Here is a 14,022-nt window from a genome sequence, read left to right on the forward strand (position 1 = left end):
CCGGAGAGAAAATTAGAGCCCTAATTTTCTAGCTTTAAGACAGATGGATTAGCATGTTCAAGAATGGCGCAAATTGTCATTCGTATCTGTTGTTAGCGGGCTAATGATTGTCAACAGGCGTGGTAAGGAAAGAGTTGCAGTCGTTGCACGTAGGAATTGTGGTTTTGCATTTACTTGTTAACATATCGTTCTTTAATCTCTTCGCATTCCTTACAATCTGAACGAGAAAGGTTTGAAGCAAACAAGGGAGAGAGAGAAAAAAAAGTGCTTTAAGACTACTTTTGTGGAATGATAACGTCCCTGCCTTGCTTTCAATGTTCCAACTTTAAAACAAAGTGGCCATCAACTCATCACACGTGCCACAGAATCATTCAGTTTTGCTTTAGACCTAAGAGATGAATAGAGAAGTTGAAGAAAAAAACAAACTGTTCTGCATTGTGAAATGTTGGCGTGCGGCAAAGCGTACTTGTTGCTCACTGAACCAAATAAGCAAATTTTCATAATGGTGGAAGAGTAGAAGCCAGTGTATGAATGTAGCCAAGAACAAACACAGTCAATGGACACCAGTTGTACCTCACTTAAAGCCAAGTGGAGCCAAATGGAATCATTTGAATGCCATTTGGCTTCAACTAGGTTTTCAGATGTTACAACTGGTCTTTTTTTTGACTGGGAAAATCGCAAGAGGTGATTTGCCTCCCGCATACACAAGCTACTAGTCACTACAGCAACAAAAGCATTGCCCTTATGCTTGAAAGCTTACTGTTGAAGAGAAATGTATGCTGATTTAGCAGATAAAAACTTATCTGTGAAAGGAAACAGCACGGCTATCAAGGTTATGTACATAGTAATTTATTTCTCTGACAAGGATGCAAGCGCCGGAGATGAGATGATGTAATGTAAAAGCAATTCTTCACAATCACGTTTCTCACTGCCTAGTATGATGAGCTGGGCAACCTCGCATTCGCATCTGTGCAACACTCGGGGGTGAGAAGAAAAAGCACAACTGTGCACAGCCAAGAAAAGAACAACATTGTACATAAACAAGTGGATGGAAGCTAATGTGTCTGTGTGTGTATGTGCATTTTTTTTTTCTAGTCGGCGAGAATAAACAGGAGCTTCTATGTTTTTATACAGAACTACAACGTGTGTGATCATTGTCTTTGCGGCTTCCCTCGTGAGGCAGGACAAGCCAGACAAACACTTGCCTCTCAGCACTCCTGCATGTTGTTGTGTCGGGCGGAATGCAAGCATCTGCAATTCGAGAGCGCAACACGGCACAGGTAGACACAGGGCAACTTCTGCGTGCTCTTCAGCGAAAGCCGGAAAAAGTATAGCACCTCTAAAGTCGATGGCTAAGAACCCATCTAAGCACAACAAGGACTAGATTGAGGAGGCATGAACATGGACTGTTGTATCACTAATGACAGGTATAGTAAATGCTTCCCCTTCCCAACTGCTGCCTTAACTGAACCCAAATTTCACAAGGAATGGCATTTGACTTTGTGTTATGTAACTTACTACTACCTTTGTACAATTGCTTGTGGTTTTCAAAACAGAGAAGCCTGCAGTGATAACGTCGAGGCAAAGATTGCAGCTTGGGAAGCAAAGTGCATCTGCTACCACTAAGAAGAAAGCCTGCTGCCATCGTTTTTCTCCATGCAAGTTACTCAATATACACCATGACAACTTTTTCTCAGGACGGAGCAGCAACTATGGAACTAAAATGTTCTCGTCTTTCTACACAGTAGAACGTAGTCTCCACAAGGAATTAATTTCTCTTAAAACATTGTACACTGTCACTATAAACTATTTATTTCTAACACAACTGCAAAAATCCACAACTGAAAGTCACGAAAAAAGTTCTGCAACAAATTTCCTAGGCATGTTTAGTTACAAGAAGCTCCTATACGTGGCACCAGCTACTCTGGCTACAGAATGAAGTTGCTCTGGAAAGAGCAACACATAGGCAGCCAGGCGCACTGTCGTGTCGATGAACAATTAGCAAAATATGCGGTTAAGGATGCTCCACCTATTTTGCACCCTTCCCTTCACTGCCAAGAAAAGCAGTAGTCGTCAGGGGTGAATTTTAGGGGTTGCTCTTGGAGGGGGCAGTTCCATTTGAGCCATGCATAACTTTTTCTTTGTAATTCAAGAACTGGAGTTCAAATTTGTTGTTTTCCTATGCAAAATTTCAAAGTATTGGAGGGGGGCGACAGCTTCTGTCCCTTAACTACTTAAATCTGCTCCTGCTAGTTGTAGATATTGCTCTCTCGTGTGTTATGCACTGAATCCTGCATATGTGCGTCTCTTTAAGCAGTAGTATTCCTCAGTTGAAAAGTGGGTACAAATTCATTCAACACGGTTTACTTGGAATCAAAGAAGAGAACATTTCTGTTTGCTGCATGTAAGAAATATACGCACAATTCTGACACCTCATGCTATTCTGTGCAGTGAATATTGAATTTAGTAGCTTCCAGTCAAATTAACATTTGTTTAGGTCCCTTGAAGTTCACTCAAGTAAAAGCGCACCATATAGGTTTAAAGAAAACTCCACCTCCACATCAAACACGACTGCAAGCTGGACAGCAGTAAAGGCAGGGGAAGCATCTGGACCCGCCTCTATCGTCTGCGGAACCAGCATGGCAAAGAGAAAAAGAACGAAAGAATTATGCTGTGATGTTCAGCTACGTTGTACCAGGCGTACTACACTGCTCAATTGCGCATAACTGACTGTAACTACGGCAAAGTGTTTCTGTCTGTGCTAAAAAAAGAAAAAAGAACAAGTTCTTTCATCACGTTGCAAGAACAGTGGCAGCACATAAAGTGACCACGAATTAGCTGAGCAGCCAACACACGCATTACAGTGCTCTCGGTTAACCTCCGCTCCTGGCAAGAGGCACGAGTAAAAAATAAAAAGCCTCCACTGATATACAGCTACACCGAAAAAACCTTGACACAATACTTCGGTTCCAGTTTTTTTAATCCAGCTTTTCTTCAACCATAGTCTGCGCTGAGTGCAGCTTTCAGGTCATGCCATCAAACCCTGATGGTGCGACTAGAGAACAGCCCATTGTTTCCGAGTGCCATCTATTCATCAAAGATGACAGCTTAGAAAACAACAAAGAGGAATTAAAAACATTCTCAAATGTGGCTGTGGTAAAAGCAATTAAAGGTCACATAATGAAATTAATACTGCTAGGCCTATCTGCAGCCTTTTGTACACAAAACAAGAAAATAAGAAAATATAGCCAAGGGCAGCTTTCATAACAAGGTGCAGGCAGGTGCACAAACAACAGGAAAGCATCGAAACGTGACACACGTACATATGTGGTAGGAAACTACTCGCAAAATGTACAAGAAATTCGAAGTCCGTGCAGCTGTACACCGTACACCTCAAATGAGATGGTCATTTTTTTGGAACATGGACCTGACAGAAATGCTGGATACTGTGTATTGCAGCTCATCCGCTTTGTACAGATGTAAAAACATATAAAATTAAAAATAATTTCATCCGAGGAACTGGCAAGTCACCACAATCTAATTTCTTTCCCTTTTTTTTTTTTTTTCAGCCTTGAAGTCCTGAAAGCAGTTCTATCAATACATATGGATAGATATAAAACTTGAGGAAACTAGCACCACCAAAAAATAAGTTTGAACACAATATTACGGATATCAACACCCAAGAGATCAAATATTCTCTTCGTGCCCATTTGCTTGTGGTGCAAGATGAAGGGCATTGGAAAAAAAAAAAAAAAAAGTGGTTTTTGTGCCAGTAGTACATTTAAAGGAGTGAAGACAAAATGTTTGAAGCTTTGAATTCCTTTCCGAGGTTGAGGTTGATGAGCAGATCTTTGCGACAGCGCTCAATGGGCATTACAAGCAACTGTGCACCACCAACTGTTTAATACAACAGAACTTCGTTAATTCAAATAAGCCTAATTAGGGCTGTGCTCCAGCAACCATGGTGACCAATCATGTGACTCCCTTGAACCCACGGTTATTGTTATGCCATCGTGGCACTGATGCTACCCACTGAATCCTGTGACTATGCGCTGCCAGAGTATGCCATCATGGCGTAACAGCATATATTGCTTTGCCCCTTTTTCTGTCACGGTGCGGGCCGGTTTACTCTGGCGACCGAGCGGCACTAGCGTGGCGGTAACGTATATATCAGTGCTTCCAGTGAATTTACGGAGGAACGCAACACATCAACAACTCAAAATGATCAGGCTCACTTTAGTTTGCCCTCCGCATTACGCAAACAAGCTTTCATCCCAATTTGAGTTAAAATTACCAAGTTTAAACTGTACAGCACAATGTATACCCTACTAAGCAGTTTTGGCTTTGGTTACCAGAAGATTACTAACAATCGACTTGCCGTTGCTAGCTACATGATGACAGACTAAGGGCGCAAGGGCCAAGAAAACAGCAATGATGTGATGCCATCATCGGCTCTCGCCATGCGTTGCTCACACAACATGGTTTTAATGCCCATTGGAGAACTTGATGTTAAAATGGTGGCGTGACAACAACACCAGCCTTCTCCCCCAATAGAGAGCTGCTTCAAACTACGAGAGGCAGTTGCCACATTTTTCTTAGCATGATGCATTGCAAATGTGCAACTCACGATTTCTGTTTCTATTTGCTTTTCCTTTTTCCACATTCTCATGGTGTCTACCGTTTCCTAGATGGTCTACTAGATCCGTAATTAAGTGCGAGCACGACGGAACGAGCGACTACTAATTGAATTTACTGCCGTGAACAGGAGAGTAAAAAAACAAAACATAATAAACTTCAGATAATTTCAGCGAATGAAAAACCACATCAGAACCACCATGGTCAAGCTTGCATTGCCGCATGATCAATACTGAAGTCGCAATCATGGCCGTTTCAACTGGTCTGGTGGCATCAGCCGCTTTCATTAAAATCCAGGAGTCTTCAGAATTAAATATAGCAAACTTTGGCCATTTTTCACTATTCCAAGCTGGCAGCAGTCCTTGTCATTATGTAATGTGCACAACAATCACTGCAGCAATGAAAACTTGTGCCCCTTCTCCTTTCAACATCTGAACTGCAATCCTCACCATTATGTTGAAAAGCGGAAATGATGCTTCGGTTGTTGCAAGGAACATCACATTGCTACCCTAGTGGTTTGAACTGGCTGACAGGTAACTTGCAAAATGCCAATGCCAATGCAACCTGGCTTGTCACAATTTCTGGACAACACAGCGAGATCTGCAAGGGCTAACACACAACATGGCGTCGAGTACCACTATTGCCTCTTGTCTTGAAGCACACACACACACACAAACGCGGTAAGCAGATAATCCGGACCATGCAAATACTTCCTTCCAACGAGGCATTCTGGCAGGAGTTAAGGACTCTGAAGCGTCAACCACACGGCAGCAGTTCACTGACGTGCCTTGACAGACAAACGCAATCATCGCTTCCAGATGTGTTCCTCCTTGCAGATGATGCAGAAGTCTCCCTGACCAGGAAGGCAGTTTTCGTGGAAGCAGTGACCTGCGCATTCATCGACGAGATGCCTGAGGACACCTCGAGGCAAAGGCGCTAAGCAAGAGCACAATGCAACACTGTGAATACGTTCTTACCGATTCATGTGCAACAAAAATTGGGAGCAAGTGTCTCATGGAATCTCTTCATTTCAAAAATACCATATGCTGGCAAGCATGCTCATATCTTTATCGAATTCTGATTGCTTTATGTGTTTAGCAACTAAAAGAAATACGCTAACATACAAGTTGCCTGAGCCAGGGGGTACGCGACATGAGCAAAGCTAGCCAGTTGCCAGGGCAGCTTTTACGGAAATCATAAATGCAACGAGGCAAAAAATTAAGAAAAATTAAGGAGAGTGCTCAAGTGCCCTTAGCATCGGCTTTTCATTCTGTATATTTTTCTTGTACATTCTGTATTTCGAGGAAAGGAAGGTGCAGTATCTGTTTTAGTTTTCGGTGGACATTTGCACTTAATTTGTAAATTGGTATTTCGACTTGTTGCTCAGTATTTTGGACAATGCTGAGAGGGGTACAACATGCCTTTTAGCCAACTCTGTCTTGGAACTAGCATTCTTGCCTGCTTCTTGGATCAAGCAGAACTTCTGATACAGCATTAAAGTCTTGTACTTGGCATTTCATTCGCTAGTACGGTCACAAAACGAGCACTTCTGCACAGCCAAAAAAAAACTGCGGCACAGTAGCCAACAGCCACACAGCACAAAGAAATGGCGCAGCCGAGACCTGCGTAGCGTATACTTGCAGCGTTTGAGGCATGGGGAAAAAGCAGTCGCGGCACAGAACACGTGTTGACCCTGACACAGTGCGAAGAGAGATCGGAGACGCCATGCAATGGAGTGGGGGCGAGATCATGTGGCAAAAATGGTATGCCTGCCGCGTTGCAGTGAAGCATGCCTTCTTTTTTTGCTGGCGCTTGTTTCGGCGGTCCGCGGGGTGCACTGTGGACCGATTTTAGTGCTAAGAGTGCCCCAGCTTAGGCGCTTCGTCTATAAATTATCGCCATCACTATGTGCCTTTGTCTCGCGGCTCCGTAGGGCCATCATTTCGCCGTATTTGTGGTGGAACATGGATCGGGCATTGCCGTACAGCACCCCTAATTTTCAAGTTAGCCGAGCTGGCACAGGCCACCAGTTCGAATTATCCGGGATTTCGAATTAACCGAGTTCGAATTATCAAGGTTTTACTGTATCTAGCCACACTAGCCTTTTTATTTTTCTTTAGTACACTACCAAGCTTTTACCAAATTGTCCTGATGCGCTCATATATGCACAGATCAGACGAAGTGAGCATCTGCAGGTTCTTCGCTCAAACCAGACTAAAAAAACAAACTTTGCTCGCAAAAAAAAAAAAAAAAAAAAAAAAAAAAAAAAAAAAAAAAAAGCCAGGACGAAAATTGAGTAGCCCAAAGTCTTCTGCGATTGACTGCCTTGCAAGCTGCTACCGGGGACTCGCGAAATATTCTAAAAACCCAGAACCTGAGCGCGACAGCGACGACCAAAAATGCTTTGGCGGCCCTCGGCCCATCGACGCTTCACTGCACAAGGGAAGCTTTTGTAATAAACGCAAAAGAGTTCTCAGGAAAAACTGAACTTTATTATTTTGGAAGGAAGAGCTGGGTAATGCTTGCCTGCTTCGCGTTTGCGTTCAGCTCGACAAAAGCATCTTCGAGCTGCTGAACGCATCACATAAGCTGTTGGTTGCCGCCGCTGCATTTAACTTTGCTGTGGAGCAAGCGTTGCGGACACCACATATACAACAAAAATCAAAGTCAACGCTTCGTGCACATAGCATGACGAAACAAAACCACAGAATCACTAAATCGCTCTTGCCGGCATGCACTTGCGAAGGGCAGCTGACCGAACCACGCTGAACCGACTGCCCGATAAGGCCCATCAGCCCCTGCGCACGAGCAGCGCTCACGTGACTGCTCCCAAGGCAGAAAAAGGTGGTAATTTTATAGGAACAAAGCGCTCGCTCGGAGCCCCATCACCTTTCGGTAATGACCTTTGCCTTCGGTTTTTCCGGTCAAAATTTTGAGATATCCGCATTACGCCCGAAAAATGCTTCGATATAAACGGGAGCTAATACATAGCGCCTATGGGAGGTGAAGGCACGGTGTGGAAAATTTTCGACTTTACCGATTTTTCGAGATATGTGAGTTCGTGTTAACGAGGGTTCACTGTACTACTAGAGGCATACGGCAAGACACATTCTTCGAAGCGGTCAAGAGTGTGGGCTCCTGAATGCCAAGATGTGAAATCTGGTCTGCTTTGCTGGCTGCAGAAAGCAAACGCAGCCCGCCTTCCCGTAAATGGAACGATACTGTGGGAGAAGGCCAACAACCTGGCTCTGCAACTCGGGCATGAAGAATTCAAATGTAGTAACAGATGGTTTAGACGTTTTAAAGAACGTAATAATTTGACATTTCTGACCATCTGTGGCGAGAGCAGCAGTGCTAACAAGAGCGCTGCCGAGAATCGGAAGGAGCACACTTAGGCACCGCTGCCTAGCGAATATAGTGGAGACGTTTACAACCTTGACGAGGTTGCATTCTTTTATAAGATGCTGCCAACAAAAGCATTTGCAGTGAAGGGCACCACTGTCAAGGGTAGAAAAAAGGCCAAGGAAAGGATTACCGTGCTGTTCGGCGCGAATATGTGTGGTAAATACAAACTGCCGCTACTGGTTGCCGGGAAGACGGGCAAGCTTCGTTGCTTCAGAAATGCACGGCTGCCGCCAAAGGATGAACTCGTATACAGGTGCAAAAAGAAAGCCTCGGTGACAGGTGCAATATCTGAGGAGTAAGTGCGGCAATCTGACTGCAAGTTCGCGGCCAAAGGTAGGAATTTCCTATTTGTCGCCGACAGCTGCCAGGCACATGGCGACATTCCATACCTCTAGGCTGTCAGGATGGTATTTCTACCTCCGAATACCACTTCTATCTCACAGCTGATGGACTAAGGCATCATTCACCACATAAGGAAGATTTATTGGCACCAACTGCTCAAGCGCATGCACCTTTGCTATGACAATGGCAAGGAGTACTCCATCGACCCCCTCGGAGCCATATGCCACATGGTGTATGCTTAGAAAAAAGTGGAGCCCACATTGATCAGGCAGTGTTTTGAACATGCTGGTTTTTCCAGTGAAGCACTGTTGATGCCGAGGCAGACAACCTAAGTAGGCTTGACGATGAAGGAGCAGAGTACTATTGCGACTGCATCAATGCACTCTGCGCAGAAGATGGTGAGTCCAACGCAGTCCCGAGTAACTGAACTTTGAGACTGATGAGCAAACAGGCTACCTGAACTTGGCGAGAGTGGTTACTGCTGTTGCGAACATACGCAATGACAGCTACGATGACACCGACGAGCCTCCCCGAGCACCTGCTTTGAGTGAAGTTATTGGATCGCTGAACGTTATTCGCAGTTTTGTTGAGTGCCACGGTGGAAGTTCTGAAATGTTTCACCTAGTTGACCAACTCAAGAACATGACCTTCAGAGCCACAAACTAACGGACATAGCGAACCAGCATCTCTGATTAGTTTAAGTAATCTGAAATATGTTGAATAAAAGTAGCATGTTCCTGCAACAAAGTTTTTTGCCTGAGTCGTGTTTCTTGGTGTGTTCGGCTAATTTGAAAACCCGCTATATTAGAAGATTTATCGCAGTCCAGATGACTTAGAATTAATGAGGTTTTACTGTATAGGAAAGGCACAGTATCTGCAACAGGTCTCTCACCTTAACCGAGCTGTAAAGGAACGGCCACCGCCTCAATCACAGGCCTTTTATTGTTCTTATCATGTTCCTAACACTTATGACAAAATCTGACAAAACCGGAGCCGAAACTGGAGTACAACAACAGCTTTTCGACCGAACAAGCTGTAACGCTCTGGCGTCAAAATGTCAATTATGAAGAGCAAGCATACTACGCTCCGTGACAAATTTTTTTTACCAGTGGAGCAAAAGCTACGAAGCTGAAACATAACTTGTTCTCTTACACCAGCAGAATGCAGACTGAAGGCATATCTCTAACAACTTGACTGCCAAGTTGAATTATCAGAAAGCCGAGGCAAAGACAGTTTTCGTGATACAAGAAATTTGCTAGACACATCTTGATGCAAGACGCTTCCATAGATGGCACTAGCTACATCACTGACAGAATGAAGCTACTGCAATAAGAGCAACATGCCAAAGGCTACACAAACTGTCATGCAGTCAACCTATTTTGTGAAATGAGGCCGTTACATATGCTCCACCTCTATTACAGCCTTTCCTTTACCGCCAACAAAAGGTGTTGCCAAATGCATGGCGTTGCCAAATTAGATATGTTACGAAGCTTCTTTCACACTAAGGACAATCCTGATTGGCCTTTTAATGTATAAAATTGTCAATAAATGTTTTTGTACTTCACCACTATTACATGCTTTAAAACCATCTTTGTTTTGGATGATGCATTTTTCTAGACAATATGCTTTTATTCTACAAATTATGAAACTGAATCAACAACGTTTACTGCATATGCAACAGGAAACAGTACTTTTGGGGGCAGCATAAATAGGTAACTAATATTCCCATTGTAGCTTAGCCAGACATGCTGTGTATGGCCACAGTAGACACAAACTGATTTAGCCAAATTTCTAATACAAATTAATTTATTTATTAGTCTGTCTATTCAGTGACCACTCCTAAAATTGTGGCCTTACAATTTGGTAAAATAGACAAACGGCAGAACTCCGGTTGTATGCCTTTTAGAGGACTGCGGGGTATCGCTGTATATTCCATGGACTGCAGGGTTGGGAAACCACTAAGTTATTTAATCTGGTAATGGATACATGTGCGTAATGATCGCACCAGCTATCCTGGCTGTCAAAATTTACAATATTTTTTTTCCCTCGTGTAACAGCTGGCTGCCTATTTTGGATGACATGTAAGAAATGTGGCTGGTCTGACTCGTCAAAAAGATGTTTCAAACACCTGAAGATAGGACCGCCCTGATGATTTGTCATTTATTTGACAATTTATCATTTATCACTTTGTTGTTGCCAGTACAGTAGTGGACACATTAAAGTGAAGGCACATTGCATTCCCATAATGCCTTTGGCAATGCAATGAGCTAGAAAGCATGCCAGGTGAGAGCCACCCTGCAACGAAGGCTATGCATTTCATGCTGGAGTGCTGTTTTAAACTAACAGCCAAAGCGTCACTGTGGCTAGTTATGCACCAGGCCGCACAGTTACGCACTCATGTCTCTGGCTCAATTTTATTTTGAATGATTAGTGGTGGTGCAAAAGCTGCCAATAATGTGTCCTTGTAGAATGCCTTAACCTGGGTGGTCGCTGTTGGTCATTGCATGCACAGCAACATTTGCTGTCTCGTGTGCTGTAATCTAGATAGCCACTGCACTATGCGTCTCTGCTAGTTCGTGGCAAAGTAAGGGGTCGTCACATTATGAAGGACACAATCTGGGTTCCAATAAAAGTGAACACATAGCACAGGAATGCACGCTCACATATGGTCCGAACAACAACAACAAAAAAGAGTATGCTCACCGCAGTGGCACATGACTACGGCACGCGCACCAACAGTGGTTCCTAGGGGCAGCCCACAGAGAACGCAGTCAGACAGAAGAGGAATGTTGCCGCCCCAATGACTTTCAGGCTCCTCCACATAAGATCCTTGCAGCTGCAATTTGAAGAAAACGTCTCATTATAGCTAAACATGACACGGACAAAAACTGTTACAGACCATGAGCAGCTGAGAAGTTTAAAAAGAGACAGCTCATCTTACAATATACAAAGAGAAAAATCTAGCACAATCAAATGTGCAAATGCCTTCATCAAATAAGTATACAGATTGTTGGAGAAGTTTCCTTTTCAGTGACCGAAAGAAGAAAGACATCTGATGCCAGTGAATAAAGGATTCCGAACATCTTGTGCTGCGCAGCATTATACGGAGCACACACTGAGTCGTGAGAATGAAGTCCGTCCAAGGCCAGTGACCGAGGCAGCCAGAAAATAAAGACAAAAGAATGAAGATGGGTAGCAACGGGAGAAAGAAGGAAGACAGAGGAAGAAACAGCTCTATTAAAGAAAAAGGAAAAAGCTGCCTAGGTGGTCTTCAACTGCTCCGAGAATCCATAGGACCAGCACGTACGAATTTCACAGCAGCAGCTGTCCTGGTGTGCTATAGGTGATGCAGAGGTTGCCCATTGCACTCAGGAGGCTTAATGTCTGCTTACACAAGACCAAGTCGTTTTCAATGCCAACAAAGGGTTGACTGGGGCAGCAAAAATCTCACAGAAGCGACAGTGATGCCGGTGACAGCACACGCAGGGAAGCACCTTTCTGGAAGCGCCGTCTGACAAAGTTCGTGCTAGGAGGGTTGCACTGAAGCACGAGTGCAGGAAGAGTAGGAAGAGGCAGTGCAAAACAGGTGCTGCCGCCCAGTTGCCGGCTCATGCACACTGTTTAATTAACTAGGCCATTATTTAGTTCAGCCAATTGTTCATTTTCTTCTTTTTGGGAAGAGATACTTAGATACTTGAAAACTTTTGGGCACCATTAGGATAAACATTTTACACCACCTGCTGACCAAACTGTAGCTTTGTTGGATGGGTACCTCTTTTCATCAGGTACAGTCGAACCTCTATATAACGAACCTCAATGTAATAAAATTTATAAAGTTATGCATTTTTTAAATTTTCCAATTTCTGCCCTATTGAAAACCAAGCATTTTTTTCTTGATTTAGCAAAGTAATTTTATGCCACACTTTCGATTTAACGAAGTCCTCGCGCATCGCACGCATGTAATCAGCAAAATAGAAAGCTGGACCCATTAGTAATTATCAATGTTAAAACGCCGCACATAACGGAGCGTTCTTGTCCGTGTTGTTCTCTTCTGTGTGTCTTTGTTTGTATGTGCGCGTTTTAACTAGGATGTACCAGCAGCCACCTTGACAATGGGATGAGAACTAAGATTTCAGCCGAGACATACCACATTTTGCATTTGCCCCACATCGACGTCAGTTTGAGAGGAGGGTTTAATACGCGGTTAAGAAGTAGGAAGACCCTCCAGAAACATACAACACCGACACAGGTTAGACAGCTTCTCTCTATATACGGCAGCACCTTAGCCCTCAACATTCACGAGACACGAGGACCAGCAAACAGAAGACTCATGTGAATGTAAACCAGGGCTCAACAATGCACACTCACCTGCACATCGCTCAAATCATCGCGGCCAGCCAGACCCTGCTTCTCCCTGTCAAGGACATCAGCAACCTGGGGTGGCAATGTGACGGGCCTCCGTGACCAGACATAGCTTTCCAGGCGAGACAACATACGGTGGCTCAGGGCACTGCACAAAAGGTGTACGCATCCCTTCAAGCTAAAGCTAGACAAAAAGGCACGTATGGCTGAACGCAAAGAAATAAAGTTGTTAGCTTCCCTTCTTAACTATTGCTACTTGTTCAGCTCACAAACTGTGTACAGCAGCAATGAATGGCCATGGCAAATATGCAGGTTAAATTTATATTTTTCAAACATGCTACTATTCTCATCTCTTTTCTTGGTTTTTATCACTGCATAGCATGAGTTATAAGTTGCAAACATGGGGCCAATTTGCAGAGATGAAAACCATCTCTGAAGGTGTGTAGCAGTGCCTGCCACAGATGTTTCTAACTGACAAAAAAAGGAAAAAGAGAGAAAAAAAAAGAAGAAGCCTGCGGGCAACACTCAGTGACCAGAAGGACAACTACCCTCAGGCACTTATGTCTTTAATTCTAGCTGTCTCCACAAGTACAAAAGACAGGGTAACAATATTAACCATATGCAGAGAGGCGTTAAAGGGACACTGAGGAAATAGGCAATTATTTTTCTCTAAATCAGGGGTTCTCAAACTTTTTTGCTTGGAGGAACCCCAAAAGCCTTCAATAAGTTCCAGGGATCCCCCGCCTCCCCCTCCCCGCTTTCATTTACCAGCATTGCAAAGGTTAAATGTTTATTGCACAGATTAATACAAATACTAATGTGATAGGTGGTACTGCTTCCCTTTTAAGAGCAAGTCAAAGCGTGGCTCAGTAGCACTCAGAGCCAGTCTCACATCAGCTGCCGGGTCAAGACAGCTCCTGTGCTTGTTCTTCAGATAGGCGAGGGCTGAAAATGCCTGTTCACATGCATATGTAGTTGCAAAGGGAAGCAAAATGTCCACTGCCCTTTCAAAGAGGCATGGAAACAGTGGAGTAGTCCCCATCCAAAATGTCACCAAGCCTTCACCATTAAATTTCTCTTTGAGAGCAGTGCTTGCCCTGAGCTCTGAAGATTCTCGCGGAACACAAGAAGACAGCCTGCGGAACCCCTGTGTTCCGCGGAACCCAGATTGAGAACCCCTGCTCTAAATAATAGAGAAAAAGATTGAGAAAATTGCAGAGAAAAATCTTTCTGCCTTTTGATTAAAACTTGTGATGTCCTCACTAAAAATAAAAATAA

The 14,022-nt window shown here is 43.8% G+C and overlaps 1 protein-coding gene across 2 annotated transcripts in view; it reads right to left on the reverse strand.

Moving 5' to 3' along the window:
* Positions 1 to 3,741: 3,741 nt before the first annotated feature.
* Positions 3,742 to 14,022, reverse strand: part of p (WD40 repeat domain-containing protein pink) — a 43,191-nt gene continuing 32,910 nt past the window's right edge. For both annotated transcript variants that reach the window (XM_084602186.1, XM_084602187.1), the window contains exons 20-22: positions 12,751 to 12,892; positions 11,086 to 11,218; positions 3,742 to 5,523 (exon numbers count right to left, since the gene is read on the reverse strand). In XM_084602186.1, the coding sequence (XP_084458312.1) occupies positions 5,441 to 5,523; positions 11,086 to 11,218; positions 12,751 to 12,892 (358 nt within the window). In that variant the 3' untranslated portion in view covers positions 3,742 to 5,440. The remainder of the gene's footprint in view (positions 5,524 to 11,085; positions 11,219 to 12,750; positions 12,893 to 14,022) is intronic.

Source organism: Amblyomma maculatum, chromosome 4 (assembly GCF_055883805.1).
Source record: "Amblyomma maculatum isolate TAMU_Amacu chromosome 4, ASM5588380v1, whole genome shotgun sequence".
In the NCBI taxonomy this organism is placed as follows: Eukaryota; Metazoa; Arthropoda; class Arachnida; order Ixodida; family Ixodidae; genus Amblyomma; species Amblyomma maculatum.